Genomic DNA, 14416 nt, shown 5'->3' on the forward strand with positions numbered 1-14416 from the left:
ACACCCTTAAACTGTCCCATGCTGTGGTCGCTATCACTAAAATGCTCCCCCACCACCACCTCAGCCACCTGTCCGGCTTCATTCCCCAGAATTAGGTCCAGCACTGCGCCATCCCTTGTTGGATCCTCTACATATTGATCTAAAAAGTTCTCCTGTACACATTTCAAGAAATCCACTCCATCCAAGCCTTTAATATTATATTGGGAAAGTTGAAATTACCTGATATAATTACCCAATTGTTATTGTTTTTACACACCTCCGCAAATTGTGCACATATTTGCTCCTCAATTTCCTGCTGACTATCTGGGTGTCTATAATAAACACCTAATAATATCGCTGCCGCTTTTTTATTCCTAAACTCAACCCACAAAGCTTCATTTGATGCCCCCTCCAAGATAGCATCTCTCCTTACTGCAGTAACTGACTCCTTAACTAATAATGCAATGCCGCCTCCTCTTTTACCCCCTCCCCTGTCTGTCCTGAAGATTCTATATCCTGGAATGTTGAGCTGTCAATCCTGCCCCTCCCTCAATCACATCTCAGTGATGGCCACCATATCACAATTCCACGTGTCAATCCTCATCCTTAACTCATCCACTTTACCTGTAATACTCCTTTTCAACCTGTCTTCAGCCTTTGACACAGTTGATCACACCATTCTTCCCCATCATGTAGTTCGCTGGGTCTGATCTCTCATGATTACATTCTTACCTATTCTATCATAGCTGGGAGATCACGTGCTCCTACACTCCTATCACTGGTATCCCTAAAGAATCCATCTTTGGCCCCACTCCTATTTCTCTTATACATGTGGTCCCTCGGTGACATTATCGAAGAACACAAAGTCAGTTTCCATGTTGTACGCCAATGACACCCAGCTCTACCTCACCACTCCTTCTTTTAATCTCTCCCTGCCTCTAAATTATCAGACTGCTTGTTCGACATCCAGTCCTAAATGTGCAGGAATTTCCTGCAACTAAATATTGGGAATGGAAAAAACAATGTCCTTTGTCCCTACCACAAACTCTATTTCCTAACTATCAGATTCATCCCTCTCCTCAGCAACTGTCAGCCAAACCAGACTGTTCACAACATCTTGGTATCTTATTTGACTCTGAGATGAGCTCCTGACCACATAGCCATGCTCTAACTAAGACAATCTAAATCCACCTCAATAACATCACCCCCTTCAGCCCCTGATGCTGCTTAATTGCTGCTGAAACCTCAACAATGCCTTTGTTTCCTCTGGACTGGACTTATCCAACCTCTCTTGGCCAGCCTCCTATCTTCCACCCTCCATAAACTTCAACTTATCCAAAACTCTGCCTATATCCTAACTTGCTCCAAGTCTGCTTCACTTCTCATCCCTGTGTTCACTGACCTACATTGTCTCCAGTTCCTCAGTACCTCAGTTTTGAAATTTTCACCCTAGTTTTCAAATCCTTTCACGTCGTTGCACCTCTCTATCTTTGTAATCTACTCCAGCGTGACAACCTTGTAAAGTATCTCTGCTCCTCTAATTCTGTTCTCTTGAGCATCCTAAATTTTAATTGCTCCAACATTTGTGACTGTGCCTTCAGCTGCCAAAGCCTAAACTCTGAAATTCCCTCCCTACACCTCTCTACCTCTTTCTCCTCCATTAAGACACTCCTTAAAACCTATCTCTTTGACCAGGTTTTTGATGATCTTCCCTATATGTGGCTCTGTGATAAATTTAGTTTGATAACATTCCTGTGAAGGAATTTTACTACATTAAGGATGCTATATAAAATTCAAATTGTTGTTATATAGCTCCACACAATAATATTCCCCATAGCCCTTCACATTAACATCCTATAATGAGGGCCAGAATCTCTGACTATAATACTATATTATATCCTAAAGCTCCCATATTAACACATCCTATCCCTCACAATTGCATTGTATAATATATTACACAGCCCTCTCTGGAACATTCTCTGATAGATCCCTTATTTATCACCCTAACTTCCAACCTGGGTCGGGGCAGTTGACAAAATACTCCTTTGCAGATTGAGTCCACCTCGGGCGAGGGAGAAGTGCATAGAGAAGACTGGCAAGCGGACTATCCCAGGGCTCAGTGCTGGCCCCCACGCTGTTCAACATATATACAAACAACCTGCCAACAACAAGTTCATCTCTGCTGATGACATCTGTTGTGCTACCCCAAGCTCCATCCTTGGACCAGATCCTTAACAAAACTGTTGGACTATTGCAGCATATAGTATCTCACGTTGAATCCCTCTAAAACCATACCCAGTGTATTCTACCTCCACAACGCCAGTGCCAAAAAAGAATTGTATATCTACATGACTGGCCAAAGATTAAAGCATCATCCCAACCCAACATTCTTGGGAGTGTCCCTAGATATGACTCTGTCCTTCCGGGAACATCTGAAGAAAACAGCAGCAAAGATTGAATTTAGAAGCATTCTACTAACCAAACCTGCTGGATCTACGTGGGGCACTGCTGTCATAACACTCTGGGCTTCAGCCTTGCCTTATACTCGGCAACGGAGCACTGTGTACCTGTCTGGCAAAGGTAATCACACACAGTCTGGTCGACACTCAATTGAATGCAACAATGTGCATCATAACTGGAACTCTCTGCTCAACACCTCTTCCCTGGCTTCCTGTCCTCACAAACATCAGTCCGCCGCACATTCGCTGGTTAACAAAAACCCACAAGCTGCTTGAAACCACCGTGCTGCACCTCTCTTACCACTCCATGTTCAGCCCATCTACTGCCCGCCTTCCATCTGGGCACCCCATATACAGTACCTTTCCTGAGCAAGATCTACCAGATCAATGAATAGGAAACATAGGAAGTCACTGACAAGTTCTTTGTGACAAACCCCATCTGTCTAATGACAGGCTTTGAACTACCACGGTGAAAGTGGTCCTTGCTAACCAGTTTCAGGACAGGCCAAAGCCCCTGTACAGCCAACCTCCACTGTTGGGGAAGCTGTGCATTTGTGGAAAGGCATTAGCAATGCTGCACATTACTGAGGAGTGTCTGCAGAGGGGACTATTCACCTTAGACTCAGCAAATGAGGAGACTATTGGTTGGATTCGGGGATTTATATTTGTTAAATCACCATAATGCTTTCCATATGTCCCACAGTTCCCTCGGTATCAGACCCTGATATACCTGTCATCTGTCTGGATAAAGCTCTATGATATATGCCACAACTCTCCATTGTGTTCTCTGATATATCTCACGATACTATCAGTAATATTTATATTGCTCTCACCCCTCACTGATACTGATGTTGCACACATTGTCCATCACTTTTCATTCAGACACCAGTCCATTTGAGCCAAAGTGGGGAGAACGATCGCAAAAGCTCAGCTTTCTGTATCTCTTGTGCTAATGTACTTTCAGCAACTGAGCACCCCCCCTGTAGTGAAGAAACAGAACCTGTGAGAAGTGAAGGAGAAACTAAACTGCAGAAAATTGACCAGCTGTCTGAACAGGAAGGAACTAAAAGCACAAAGATCTATGAACTCAATTCAGCAAAATGCAAGGAAAAAGCCAAGAAAGATGCGGGATCAAGGTGAGGAGATTGTTCTGTTGAATCCGAGTTATTATTGTTCTCGGATCCAATAGTGCCCTGTAGTGAGGAAGGGATAAGGCTATTCTTTCACTTCAAAAACCTTGTTCATTGTTCTTCTTGACATCTATTTTCAGTTAATCTCTTTCACAATAACCCTTATAACTGTCATCTTTGCATTTGATGTATTTATGCAAATCCTATGTGTAAGTTTCTGTTCCTCTTTAAGGTATGAGTGGTGAAGAGTGCTGTAGTGTTATTAGTGTGATGGATATGTGCAGCAGTTTAATGGAGTGGGGAAGGAGGCCATGGTATGAATTTTGAACTGGAAACAGAGAGGCACTGAGGGACAGTGGCGATGAAGAGATCAGGGTCAGGTGGTATGTGCAGAATTTAGTAAGGATGTTGGATCTATAGTTTTGGATGAGTTGAGGTTTGTGGATGATTGAGTTTGAGAGGCCAGTGTGAGGGTTTTCGAGAAGTCGAGTCTCGAGTTGATGGAGGGATTGATCTGGGTTTCAATAACAGAAAGGGGAGATGAGAACATAGCGAAATTAATTCACGCCGGCAGATGAAAGTGTTTTAAATAACAGAAGCGCTGTTCGTGTCACTAATTGACTGAAAGGCTAAACAGGTCTGGGAAGTCGTGTAAAAGTGTCCTAAGATTATTGTCACTGATCATTCCTTAGTTCAGAGATATTAGACTGTCAGGGATGAAGAAGAAATGCAGAGTTTATAATGAAATGTTTTAATATATCTTTTGTTACTGTTTAAATCAAAGCTCAGTTATTCCAGCAGTCACCTTGTCAGCAATGGGAGATGGGAAAGTGCAAACAGAGACTGAGGATCACCAGGGTGAGTAAGAGACCCTTAGAAGTGATGATCATACCTTTGTGTTTATGCGGCTCCTACACAGTAGCTTGTGTCAATGGCATGGATGCCTCCTGTTGACAGCATCTCTTACCCCATTCATTTCAATGAGACGACCCTGATGTGGGCATTCCCAATAGACACTCCATTATTTACCCAGTCTTGCTTTAACCTTGACTGTGTGTGTGTAATGTGGGCCTCGACTCTTCTTGGTTTCTAAACAAAGGGGAAATGTTTTCTGTGAACACTGCTGGGACCATGCATTGGGAATTGACTGATGCCTGTGAGGCTGCAGCAGCAACAGAAAACACTCCAACCTTACGGTACTGGACCAACCAATAATATTCCAGTCAAGCTACACAACAACAAATACTGTAATAACCTCATCAATAACTAAAATATGACCCAAAATCCAACATTATCCTGCACACTTATATCCCAATTCCTGCACAGGAAAGCACACATGAGCCCCACAGTACCACTCTAATATATTACATTTCCTCCCCAGGAACACACTCCAATATACCCCATAACCCATCACAATAGCTCTATATAGCATGCCATAACTGTACACAATAACGTTCTCTATATCCCACTCCCATCTTTGGAATGCTGTCTGATTGATGTCATATCTATTACTATAGTGTTTTCTGATATGACCCACACTTCTCTCAGTAAAAGACACAAGCAAACCCCCTTGATTACCTTGGTAAAACTCTATGTTATGCTTTCTCATATACTTGCTCCCATTTTCTGATACTTGCTGATATAGCCTAATTTTGCCTCAGTAACGTTTACTGAGATACCCCCATCTGCCTCAGTGATGTCCTGATAAAATACTTTTTTTTTTCATTCATTCATGGGATGAGGGCGTCGTTGGCTAGGTCAACATTTATCGCCCATCCCTAATTACCCTTGAGAAGGTGGTGATCAGCTGCAGTCCATGAGATGTGGGTACACCCTCAGTAATACTTGGTGATAACCCACACCCTTTTGAGTAAAACACACTGCCTCCTCACATTGACACTGTTTTCCTCTCACATCCTGCTCAGCAATACTCACACTACACACACTGCCCCTCCCATTTCATTCAGGCATCAGCACATGTTTTGAGTGGGGAGAGAACAATTGCACAAAGCCCAGAACAAAAACAAAAATACAAAAGGGTCATTCGGACTCAAAACGTTAACTGTGTTCCTATCCGCAGATGCTGCCAGACCTGCTGAGTTTCTCCAGGTATTTTTGTTTTTGTTTTTGTTTTGGATTTCCAGCATCTGCAGTTTTTGCTTTTATCTTTTGCACAAAGCCCAGCCTCTGTTATCCTTGTGCTAATGTACTTTCAGCAACTGAGCAGCTCACCTGCAGCGAAGAAGCCGAACCTGTGAGAAGTGAAGGAGAAAGTAAACTGCAAAAAGGTGACCAGCTGCCTGAACAGGAAGGAACTAAGATAATGGAGATACAAGAAGTTAATTCACCAAAACATGAGGAAGAAGCCAAGAAGAACTCAGGATCCAGGTGAGTTGTTATTGTTCTCAGGATTTAATTGCCTCCTGTAGTGTTGGAGGGATAAAGCTTTTCTTTAACTTCAAAAGCCTCGTTGATTATTCTTTTTGACATCTAATTTTTAGTTAATTATTGACATCATTGTTTACCAGGTTATGAAATCATCCCCTTCTGGAGGAGACCAGTCAGCCCATTGTATTTGTGCTGGTCATTGAAAGAGATATCGAAAGTAGTTTCATTTCCCTGCTATTTCCCATGTCCTACGATATTTCTTTTTGACTTTTAGATATTTATGCAATTTCCTTTTGTAAGTTACTATTCCAATGCAAAGTATGAATGTTGAGAAGAGGTGTAGTGTTAGTAGTGTGATTGATATGTGCAGCAGTGTAAGAGAGGGTGGAGTTAAGGCCATCATATGAATTTTGAACTGGAGATGGTGAGTCACTGAGGGATAGTGGCGACGAAGAGATCAGGGGCAGGTGATGTGTGTGCAGAACCTAGTAAGGATGTTGCATCTAGAGCTTTGGTTTAGTTCAGGTTTGTGGATGATTGAGTTTGAGAGGCCAGTGTGAGGGTGTTCAAGAAGTCAAGCCTTGAGTTGATGGAGGGACTTATAAGGGTTTCAGTAGCAGAAAGAGGAGCTGAGAGCAGAGCAAGATTAATTCACACTGACAGATGAAAGTGTTTTTGATAACAGAAGTGCTGATGGTGTCATTAATTGACCAAAAAGGCCAAATATAGGAGTAGGCCATTCAGCCCGTCGAGCCTGCTCCACCATTCAATGATCATGGCTGATCATCTACTTCAACACTTTCCCCCGTTATCTCCATATGCACTGATGTTATTAGTCTCCGGCAACCTATCAGTTTCTGCCTTGAACGTGCACAATGACTGAGCTTCCACAGCCCTCTGGAGTAGATAATTCCAAAGATTCATTCACCCCCTGAGTAAAGAAATTCCTCCTCATCTCAGTCTTAAATGGCCTACCCCTTATTCTGAAATTATGTCCCCAGGATAGACTCACCAGCCAAGGGAAACATCCCATCTACATCCACCTTCTCAAGCCCTGTAAGAATTTTGTAAGTTTCAATGAGATCACCTCTCATTCATCTAAACTCTAGAGAACACAGGCCCAGTTTCCTCAATCTCTCCTATAAATCAATCCCGCCATCCCAGGGATTAGTCTGGTGAACCTCCAAAGCACTCCCTCTGTGACAAGTATATCCTTCCTTACATAAGGAGACCAAAACTGTACATATTACCAGGTGCAGTCTCACCAAGGCTCTATACAACTGCACCAGGACATCTTTACTTCTGTACGCAAATCCCCTTGTGATGAAAGCCAACATACCATGTGCCTTCCTTATTGATTGTTTTACTTACATATTAGCTTTCAGTGACTGATGAACAAGGGCACCAGGTCCTTTTGGACATCAACTCTTCCCAACCTTTCATTATTTAATAAATATTCTGTCTTTCTGTTTTTCTACCAAAGTGGATAACATCACATGTATTCACATTATATTTCATCTGCCATGTTCTTGCCTATTCACTTAGCCTGTCCAAGTCTGCTTGAAACCTCCTTGCATCCTCTTCACAACTTAGTCCCAGCTAGTTTTGTGTCATAAACAGGTCAGGGAAGCTGTGTAAAAGTGTCCTGAGATTAGCATCACTGATCCTTCTTTAGCTCAGAGATATTAGACTATCAGGGATGAAGAGGGAGCATAGGGTTTATAATGAAATGTTTTAATATTTCTTTTGTTGCTGTTTAAATCACAGCTCAGTTATTGCAACAGTCACTTTGTCAGCAATGGCAGATGGGAAAGTACAAACAGAGACTGAGGATCACCAGGGTAAGTAAGAGGCCTTTAGAAGTGATGGTCACACCTTTGAGTTTAAGTGGCTGCTACACGGCAGCTTGTGTCGATGATACAGATGCGTTCTGTTGACAGCATCTCTCACCCCATTCATTTCAATGAGACGACCCTGATGTGGCAGAACATTCCCAATTTACACTCCATTATTTACCCAGTCTTTCTTTAACCTTGGGCTCTGTGGGTTTTGAGGGCCTCGGCTCTTCTTGGTTTCTGAACAAAATGGAAACATCTTCTGCAAATATAGCTGGGAACGTGAATTGGAAATTGACTGATGGTTGTGGAGCTGTCGGGAGCTGTAGAAAATCTCCAACCTTATTTTACTGAACAGGCAGCAATATTACACTCCAGCGTTTCGGGAACAACAAATACTGTAATAACCCCACCTTTACCTATTATATGCCCTATGCCTCTGACAATATCACTTAATATATCCCTTCATAGAAACTCTATTATATCTTCCACACCATCATTTGGTATGCTCTCCAATGGGCTGCATATTAAACAAATTCATTCAGTCTTTGTCAGTGATAAACAAATGCACTGCTTGAGGCAGCTGCAGTTAGTTAATGAGCATCATTTAATAGCCATTACAGAGACATGGTTGCAAAGTGACCATGGCTGGGATCTAAATATTCAAGGGTATTTGACATTTTGGTAGGGCAGGAAGAAAGGACAAGGAGGTAGAGTATCCCAGTTAATAAAGGATGACATCAGTACAATAATGAGAAATGATCTTGGTTCTGAGGATCAAAATGTAGAATTAGTTTGGGTGGAGATAAGAAATAGCAATGGAAAGCAGTCACTGGTGGGAGTGGTTTATAGGCCCACTGACAGTAGCCATGCTGTAGGAAAGAGTATAAATCAAGAAATAATGGGGGCTTGTAAGAAAGATAATTCAATAATCGTGGGTGATTTTAATCCTCATATAGATTAGACAAATCAAATTGCCAAAGATCGCCTCAGGATGAATTCATAGACTGTTTTTGCTACAGTTTTTTTTAGAACAATATGTTCTAGAACTAACCAGGGAACAGGCTATTTTAGATCTGGTGATGTACTGTGAGACAGGATTAATGACTTCATAGTAAAGGGTCATCTAGGTAAGAGTGATCATAACATGATAGAATTTCACAATCAGTTTGAGGGTGAGAAATGTGGCTCTGAAACTTGTGTCTTAAACTTAATAAAGACAATTAGAGGGTATTGATAATAGAGTTGGCGAAAGTGGATTTGGAAAATAGGTTAAAAGCTAAGACGATAGAGAAGCAGTGGCAGACAATTAAGGAATTTTTTCCATTACTCTCAACAAAGATATATGCCATTGAGGATGAAAGAGTCTGAGAAGGATGCACCATCCTCAGCTAATTAAGGAAGTTAAGGATGGTATCAAACAGAAAGCAAAGACGTACAATGCTAGAAAGATTAGTATAGCCCAGAAGATTGGGAAAATCTTATAAACCTGCAAAGGATGACTTAAAAAAAAACGGAAAAAATTGCAACATGAAAGAAAACTAATGAAAGAAGTATAGAGTTTGACCGAGTTTGCTGATGATACAAAGATAGGTGGGAAAGCAAGATGTGAGGACAGAAAGAGTCTACAAAGGGCTAAGTGAGTGGGCAAAATTGAGCAAATGGACTATAATGTGGGAATATGTGAAGTTGTCCACTTTAGCAGGAAGAATAGAAAAGCAGAATACAATTTAAATGGGGAGAGACTGCAGAATGCTGCAGTACCGAGGGATCTGGGGGTTCTTGCCTACGAGTCATAAAAAATTAGCAGTGGGCCCAGGAAGTAATTAGGAAGGCAAATGGAATGTTGGCCTTTATTGCAAGGAGATTGGAATGTAAAAGTAGGGAAATCTTTCTTCAACTGTACAGGGCATTGGTGAGACCACACCTAGAGTACTGTGTACAGTTTTGGTCTCCTTACCTAAGGAGGTATATAATTGCATTGGAAGCAGTTCAGTGAAGTATAAGGAAAGGTTGAGCCTATACATATTGGAGTGTAAAGAATGAGAGGTGATCTTATTGAAACATATAAGATTCTGAGGGGATTGACAGGATTGATGCCGAGAAGAGTTTCCCCTTGGGGAATCTAGAACTAGGGACACAGTTTTAAAATAAAGGGTCACCTGTTCACGACCGAGACGTGGAGGAATTTCTTCTCTCAGAGGCTTATTAGTCTTTGGAATTCTCTTCCCTGGAGAACAGTGGAGGCTAAATCATTGAATTTATTCAAGGCTGAGTTAGACAGATGATCCGCAAGGGAGTCTAGGGTTATGGGGGGGAGGCAGACAGGGAAGTGGTGTTAAGGCTACAATCAGATCAGCCATGATCTTATTGAATAGCGAACAGGCTCGATGAACAGAATGGCCTATTCCTGTTCCTATTTCTTAGAATTTATATTTAATGCTGTAATGCTCTGGTATATGCTGTGCTTCTATTTGCACCAGACCCTAACGTGGTCTTTCACCTTTCTTAGTAAAACACCACTATATAGTCCACACCTTTTTATTAAACTCATTAAGCCCTCCACTCACTCCTCCCCCTTAAGGTAAGGTTGTAAAAGGAATAAACAGTGAAAAATCAGTGGATAAGATTAACAGGCACTTGGTAGAGGTTGGAGCTAATAAAGGGGAGCTAGCATCAATTTGGAAAAGGTGGATCATGTTTGACCAATCTAATTGAAAATTTTGATGATGCAACAGAAAAGGTTGATGAAGGGATTCCAGTGAATGTTGTTTATATGGAGTTTTAAGAAGCATTTGACTAAATAGCATGTATAAAGCTGGTTAACAAAATTGATGTTCATGGAATAGGAGGGTCACTGTTAGCTTAGATAAAACAAAAAATTGGCTCAAGTACAAAAACAAAAATAGTGAGTCATTGTAAGTTGTTTTTCAGACCGGTGCAAGGGAGACAATCGTGTTCTCCAAGGATCAGTGTTAGGCTTATATATAAATGGCTTGGATAATGGAATACAGAGTAAAATTTCAAACTTGGTTAATGATACCAAACTGGCAATCAGCAAGGCTGTTACCAATCAACTGCTACAGGACACAGGCTAACTGAATGGGTAGACAAGTGGCAAGATGGAATTTAATATGGATAAATGTAAGGTGATGCATTTTGGCAGAAAGGATAGAGAGAGGCGATATAAACTTCATGACACTGTTCTAAAGAGTGCACAGAGACAGAGGGACCTGGAGTTCATGTGCATAGATCTTTAAAGGTTTCAGCAGATATTGAGAGAGTGGCTAACAAAGCATATGGCATTTTGGGTTTCATAAATAGAGATATTCTGGTCACCACACTTTAAGATGTGAATGTCCTCGAGAGGATACAGAAGTGACTCACCACAATGCCTCCAGAGATTAGAGATTTTAGCCCCAACGTTCAGTTGGAGAAGCTGAGGTTGTTCTTCTTGGGGCAAAGGAGATTGAGGGGAGATTTGATAGGACAAGATTATCACAGGTTTAAATTAGGAAGACAAAAGCTGTTCCCATTAGTTGATGGTACAAGGACTAGGAGACACAGATTTAAGTTTTTGGTCACATTATGCATGGGTAATGTGAGGAAGAACTTTTTTTATGCAGCACGAGGTAATGGCCTGGAATCCGCTGTCTGAGGGTGGCTGAAGTGGAAACGATCAAGGATTTCAGGAGGATTTTGGATGAGCAGTTAAGGGAAATAAACTTACAGGGCTACGGGAATAGAACAGGAGCATGGGATTGACTGGATTGCTTTGTGGCATGGACTCAATTCATGGCCTCCTTCTATATTTTTCTGATCCTGACTTGTTGATATTCCTCACACCTGCTCAGTAACACCTGATATAACCCACAGCTCTCTCTGTAACGCTTCCTTATCTACCCCATCCATCTCTGTGTAAAGCTGGTTGATGTACCCACATTCCTTTCAGTAAAACTTACTGCTTTGCCCACAACATCCTCTATAACACTTGCTGATATGCCTAACACACACCTCAATAAAGCTTGCAGATCTACCGCACACCTGCTACCTCTCAGTAATACTATGAAACATCTCACATACCTCTCAGTAATATTGATATTGCTTCTATCCCTCACTAATAGCCTGGCTTTGGTTACTCTCACTGCCCATCCTATTTCATTCAGACACCTGCTCATGTTTTGAGTGCGGAGAGAACAATTGTACAAAGCCCAGCCTCTGTAAGCCTTGTGCTAATGTACTTTCAGCAATTGAGCAGCTCTCCTGTAGTGAAGAAACAGAACCTGTGAGAAGTGAAGGAGAAAGTAAACTGCAAAAAGGTAACCAGCTGTCTGAACAGGAAGGAACTAAGATAATGGAGATACAGGAAGTCAATTCAAGAAAAACTCAGGAAAAAGCCAAGAAGGATTCGGGACCCAGGTGAGGAGATTGTCCTGTTAAACCCCGAGTTGTTATTGTTCCCATGGATTCTTACGAAGGGAGGAGACAGGTTATTCATGAACTTTCAAAGACATGTTGACAGCTCTTTTTGACATAGTTTTAGTAGATCATTGACAGTATCTTACATTATATTATAGAATCATTCCCTACAGATGGGGGCTGTTCAACCCAGTGTATCTGTGCTGGCTGTGTGAAATAGCTCATCAATTAATGTTTTCCCGACAGCCCTGCAGTTTTTGCGTTTCAAGTAGTTATCCCATTTTGTTTTGAAATATACTATTGCAATGTAAGGTGGTGTGGTTTTAAGAGAGTGATGGACGTATGCAGCAGTGTCGGGTGGGGTAGAGTGAGGTGAAAATATGATTTGAAAACTGGATTACCAGGCTCCTCAGCCATAGATAGTTGTTTCTCAACTCTTTGTGGAGGAAGGGCACTCACTCATTCCCAGATCCTCATTTTCACTGTCTTTGGCCTCTTGCATGGCCATCACTGGCCTATTGCTGGAATGATGGAGATGGTGAAGAGGCAATGGTTGAGAACCTGCGTGGTCATTAGTGAGGCTAGTGTTTCATTCAGCTGTTTTTACCTGTTTTGAATCATAAAAACTTGTTTAGCTGCCTCAATACTGATTTCATCCCTCGAATTAAATATTGGGAAGACTGAAGCCATTGTGTTCGGCCTCCACTCAACCAACGATTCCATCCCTCTACCAGGCAAGTCTGTGATTAACCCCGGTCTGTTTGCAACTTTGGTGTCACACTTGACCCTGAGATGAGCTTCCAACTTCATTATCATGCCATCACTAAGACTGCCTATTTCCACCTCTGTGACATTATTTTGACTTCACTTTTATTTCAGCTCATCTGCTTCTGAAACCGTCACCCATGCCTTTGCTACCCCTGGACTCGACTATTCCAACATATTCGAACATACAAAATAGGAGCAGAAGTAGGCCATTCGGCCCCTTGAGTCTGCTCCGCCATGCGTTAAGATCATGGCTGATCTATGGGACCATAGAAAAGTTAGCGTGCAGTAAGAGGCCATTCAGCCCATTATGCCTGCGTCGGCCAAAAAGAGAAAAAAGAAACTAGCTGCTCATTTTAATTCCACTTTCCAGCACTTGTTTCGTAGGCTACAGCACTTCAGATGCAGATCCAGCTACCTTTTTAAATGAGTTGAGTGTTTCAGCCTCAACCACCAACTTAGGCAGTGAATTCCAGATGCCCACCACCCTATGGGTGGAAAAAGCTTTTCCTCATGTCCCCTCTAATCCTTCTACCAATCACCTTAAATCTATGACCCCTAGTAATTGACCTCTCAGCTGGGGGGAAACAAGTCTTTCCTGTATACCCTACGTAGGCCCCTCAATTTTGAACACCTCAATTAGGTCATCCCTTAGCCGCCTCTGTTCTAAGGAAAACAATGCTAGCCTATCCAACCCCTCCTCATAGCTGCAATTTTCAAGCCCTGACAACATTCTTGTAAATCTCCCCTGCACTCTCTCCAGAACAATTATGTCCTTCCTGTAATGTGGTGACCAGAACTGTACACAAAATTCCAGCTATGGCCTCACCAGCATTTTATACAGTTCCAACATTACATCTCTGCTTTTGTACTCAATACCACGCCTGATAAAGGAAAGCATTACATATGCGTTTTTGTCCACCTTGTCCACCTGTCCTGCAACCTACAAGGACCTGTGGACATGCACTTCAAAGTCTCTCACTTCCTCAACCCCTCTTAATAACTTCCCATTTATTGAGTATTCCTTTGCTTTGTTTGCCCTCCCAAAATGCATTACCTCTCACTTTTCTGGATTCAGTTCCATTTGCCACTTCTCTGTCCACTCAGCCAAACCATTGACATCATTCTGAAGTTGATAGGTATCTTCACTATCAACTACACAGCCAATTTTTTGTGTCATGTGCAACCTTCCCATCATGCCTTCCACAGTTAAGTCTAAATCATTAATATATACAACAAGCAGCAAGGACCCCAACACTAAGCCCTGTGGAACACCACTGGAAACCGTCTTCCGTTCGTAAAAACACCCATTGACAATTACCCTTTGTTTCCTGTCGCTGAGCCAATTTTGGATCCAACCTGCTACCTTCCCCTTATCCCATGAGATCTCACTTTCCTGATCAGTCTGCCATGTAGGACCTTGTCAAATGCCTTACTGAAA

At 42.0% G+C, this 14416-nt stretch overlaps 1 protein-coding gene across 4 annotated transcripts in view; it reads left to right on the top strand.

Moving 5' to 3' along the window:
* dnaaf1 (dynein axonemal assembly factor 1) overlaps window positions 1-14416 on the top strand; it is a 177459-nt gene that overhangs the window by 41848 nt on the left and 121195 nt on the right. For 2 of the 4 annotated variants that reach the window (XM_041192135.1, XM_041192137.1), the window contains exons 5-9: window positions 3403-3574; window positions 4353-4426; window positions 5785-5956; window positions 7724-7797; window positions 12039-12210. In XM_041192135.1, coding sequence (XP_041048069.1) covers window positions 3403-3574; window positions 4353-4426; window positions 5785-5956; window positions 7724-7797; window positions 12039-12210 — 664 coding nt within the window. Of the gene's footprint in view, window positions 1-3402; window positions 3575-3872; window positions 3883-4352; window positions 4427-5784; window positions 5957-7723; window positions 7798-12038; window positions 12211-14416 lie in introns of those variants that run through there. The other 2 variants (XM_041192138.1, XM_041192136.1) reach the window with 2 other exon arrangements.

The sequence above is a fragment of the Carcharodon carcharias genome, chromosome 7 (assembly GCF_017639515.1).
Source record: "Carcharodon carcharias isolate sCarCar2 chromosome 7, sCarCar2.pri, whole genome shotgun sequence".
Taxonomy (NCBI): Eukaryota; Metazoa; Chordata; class Chondrichthyes; order Lamniformes; family Lamnidae; genus Carcharodon; species Carcharodon carcharias.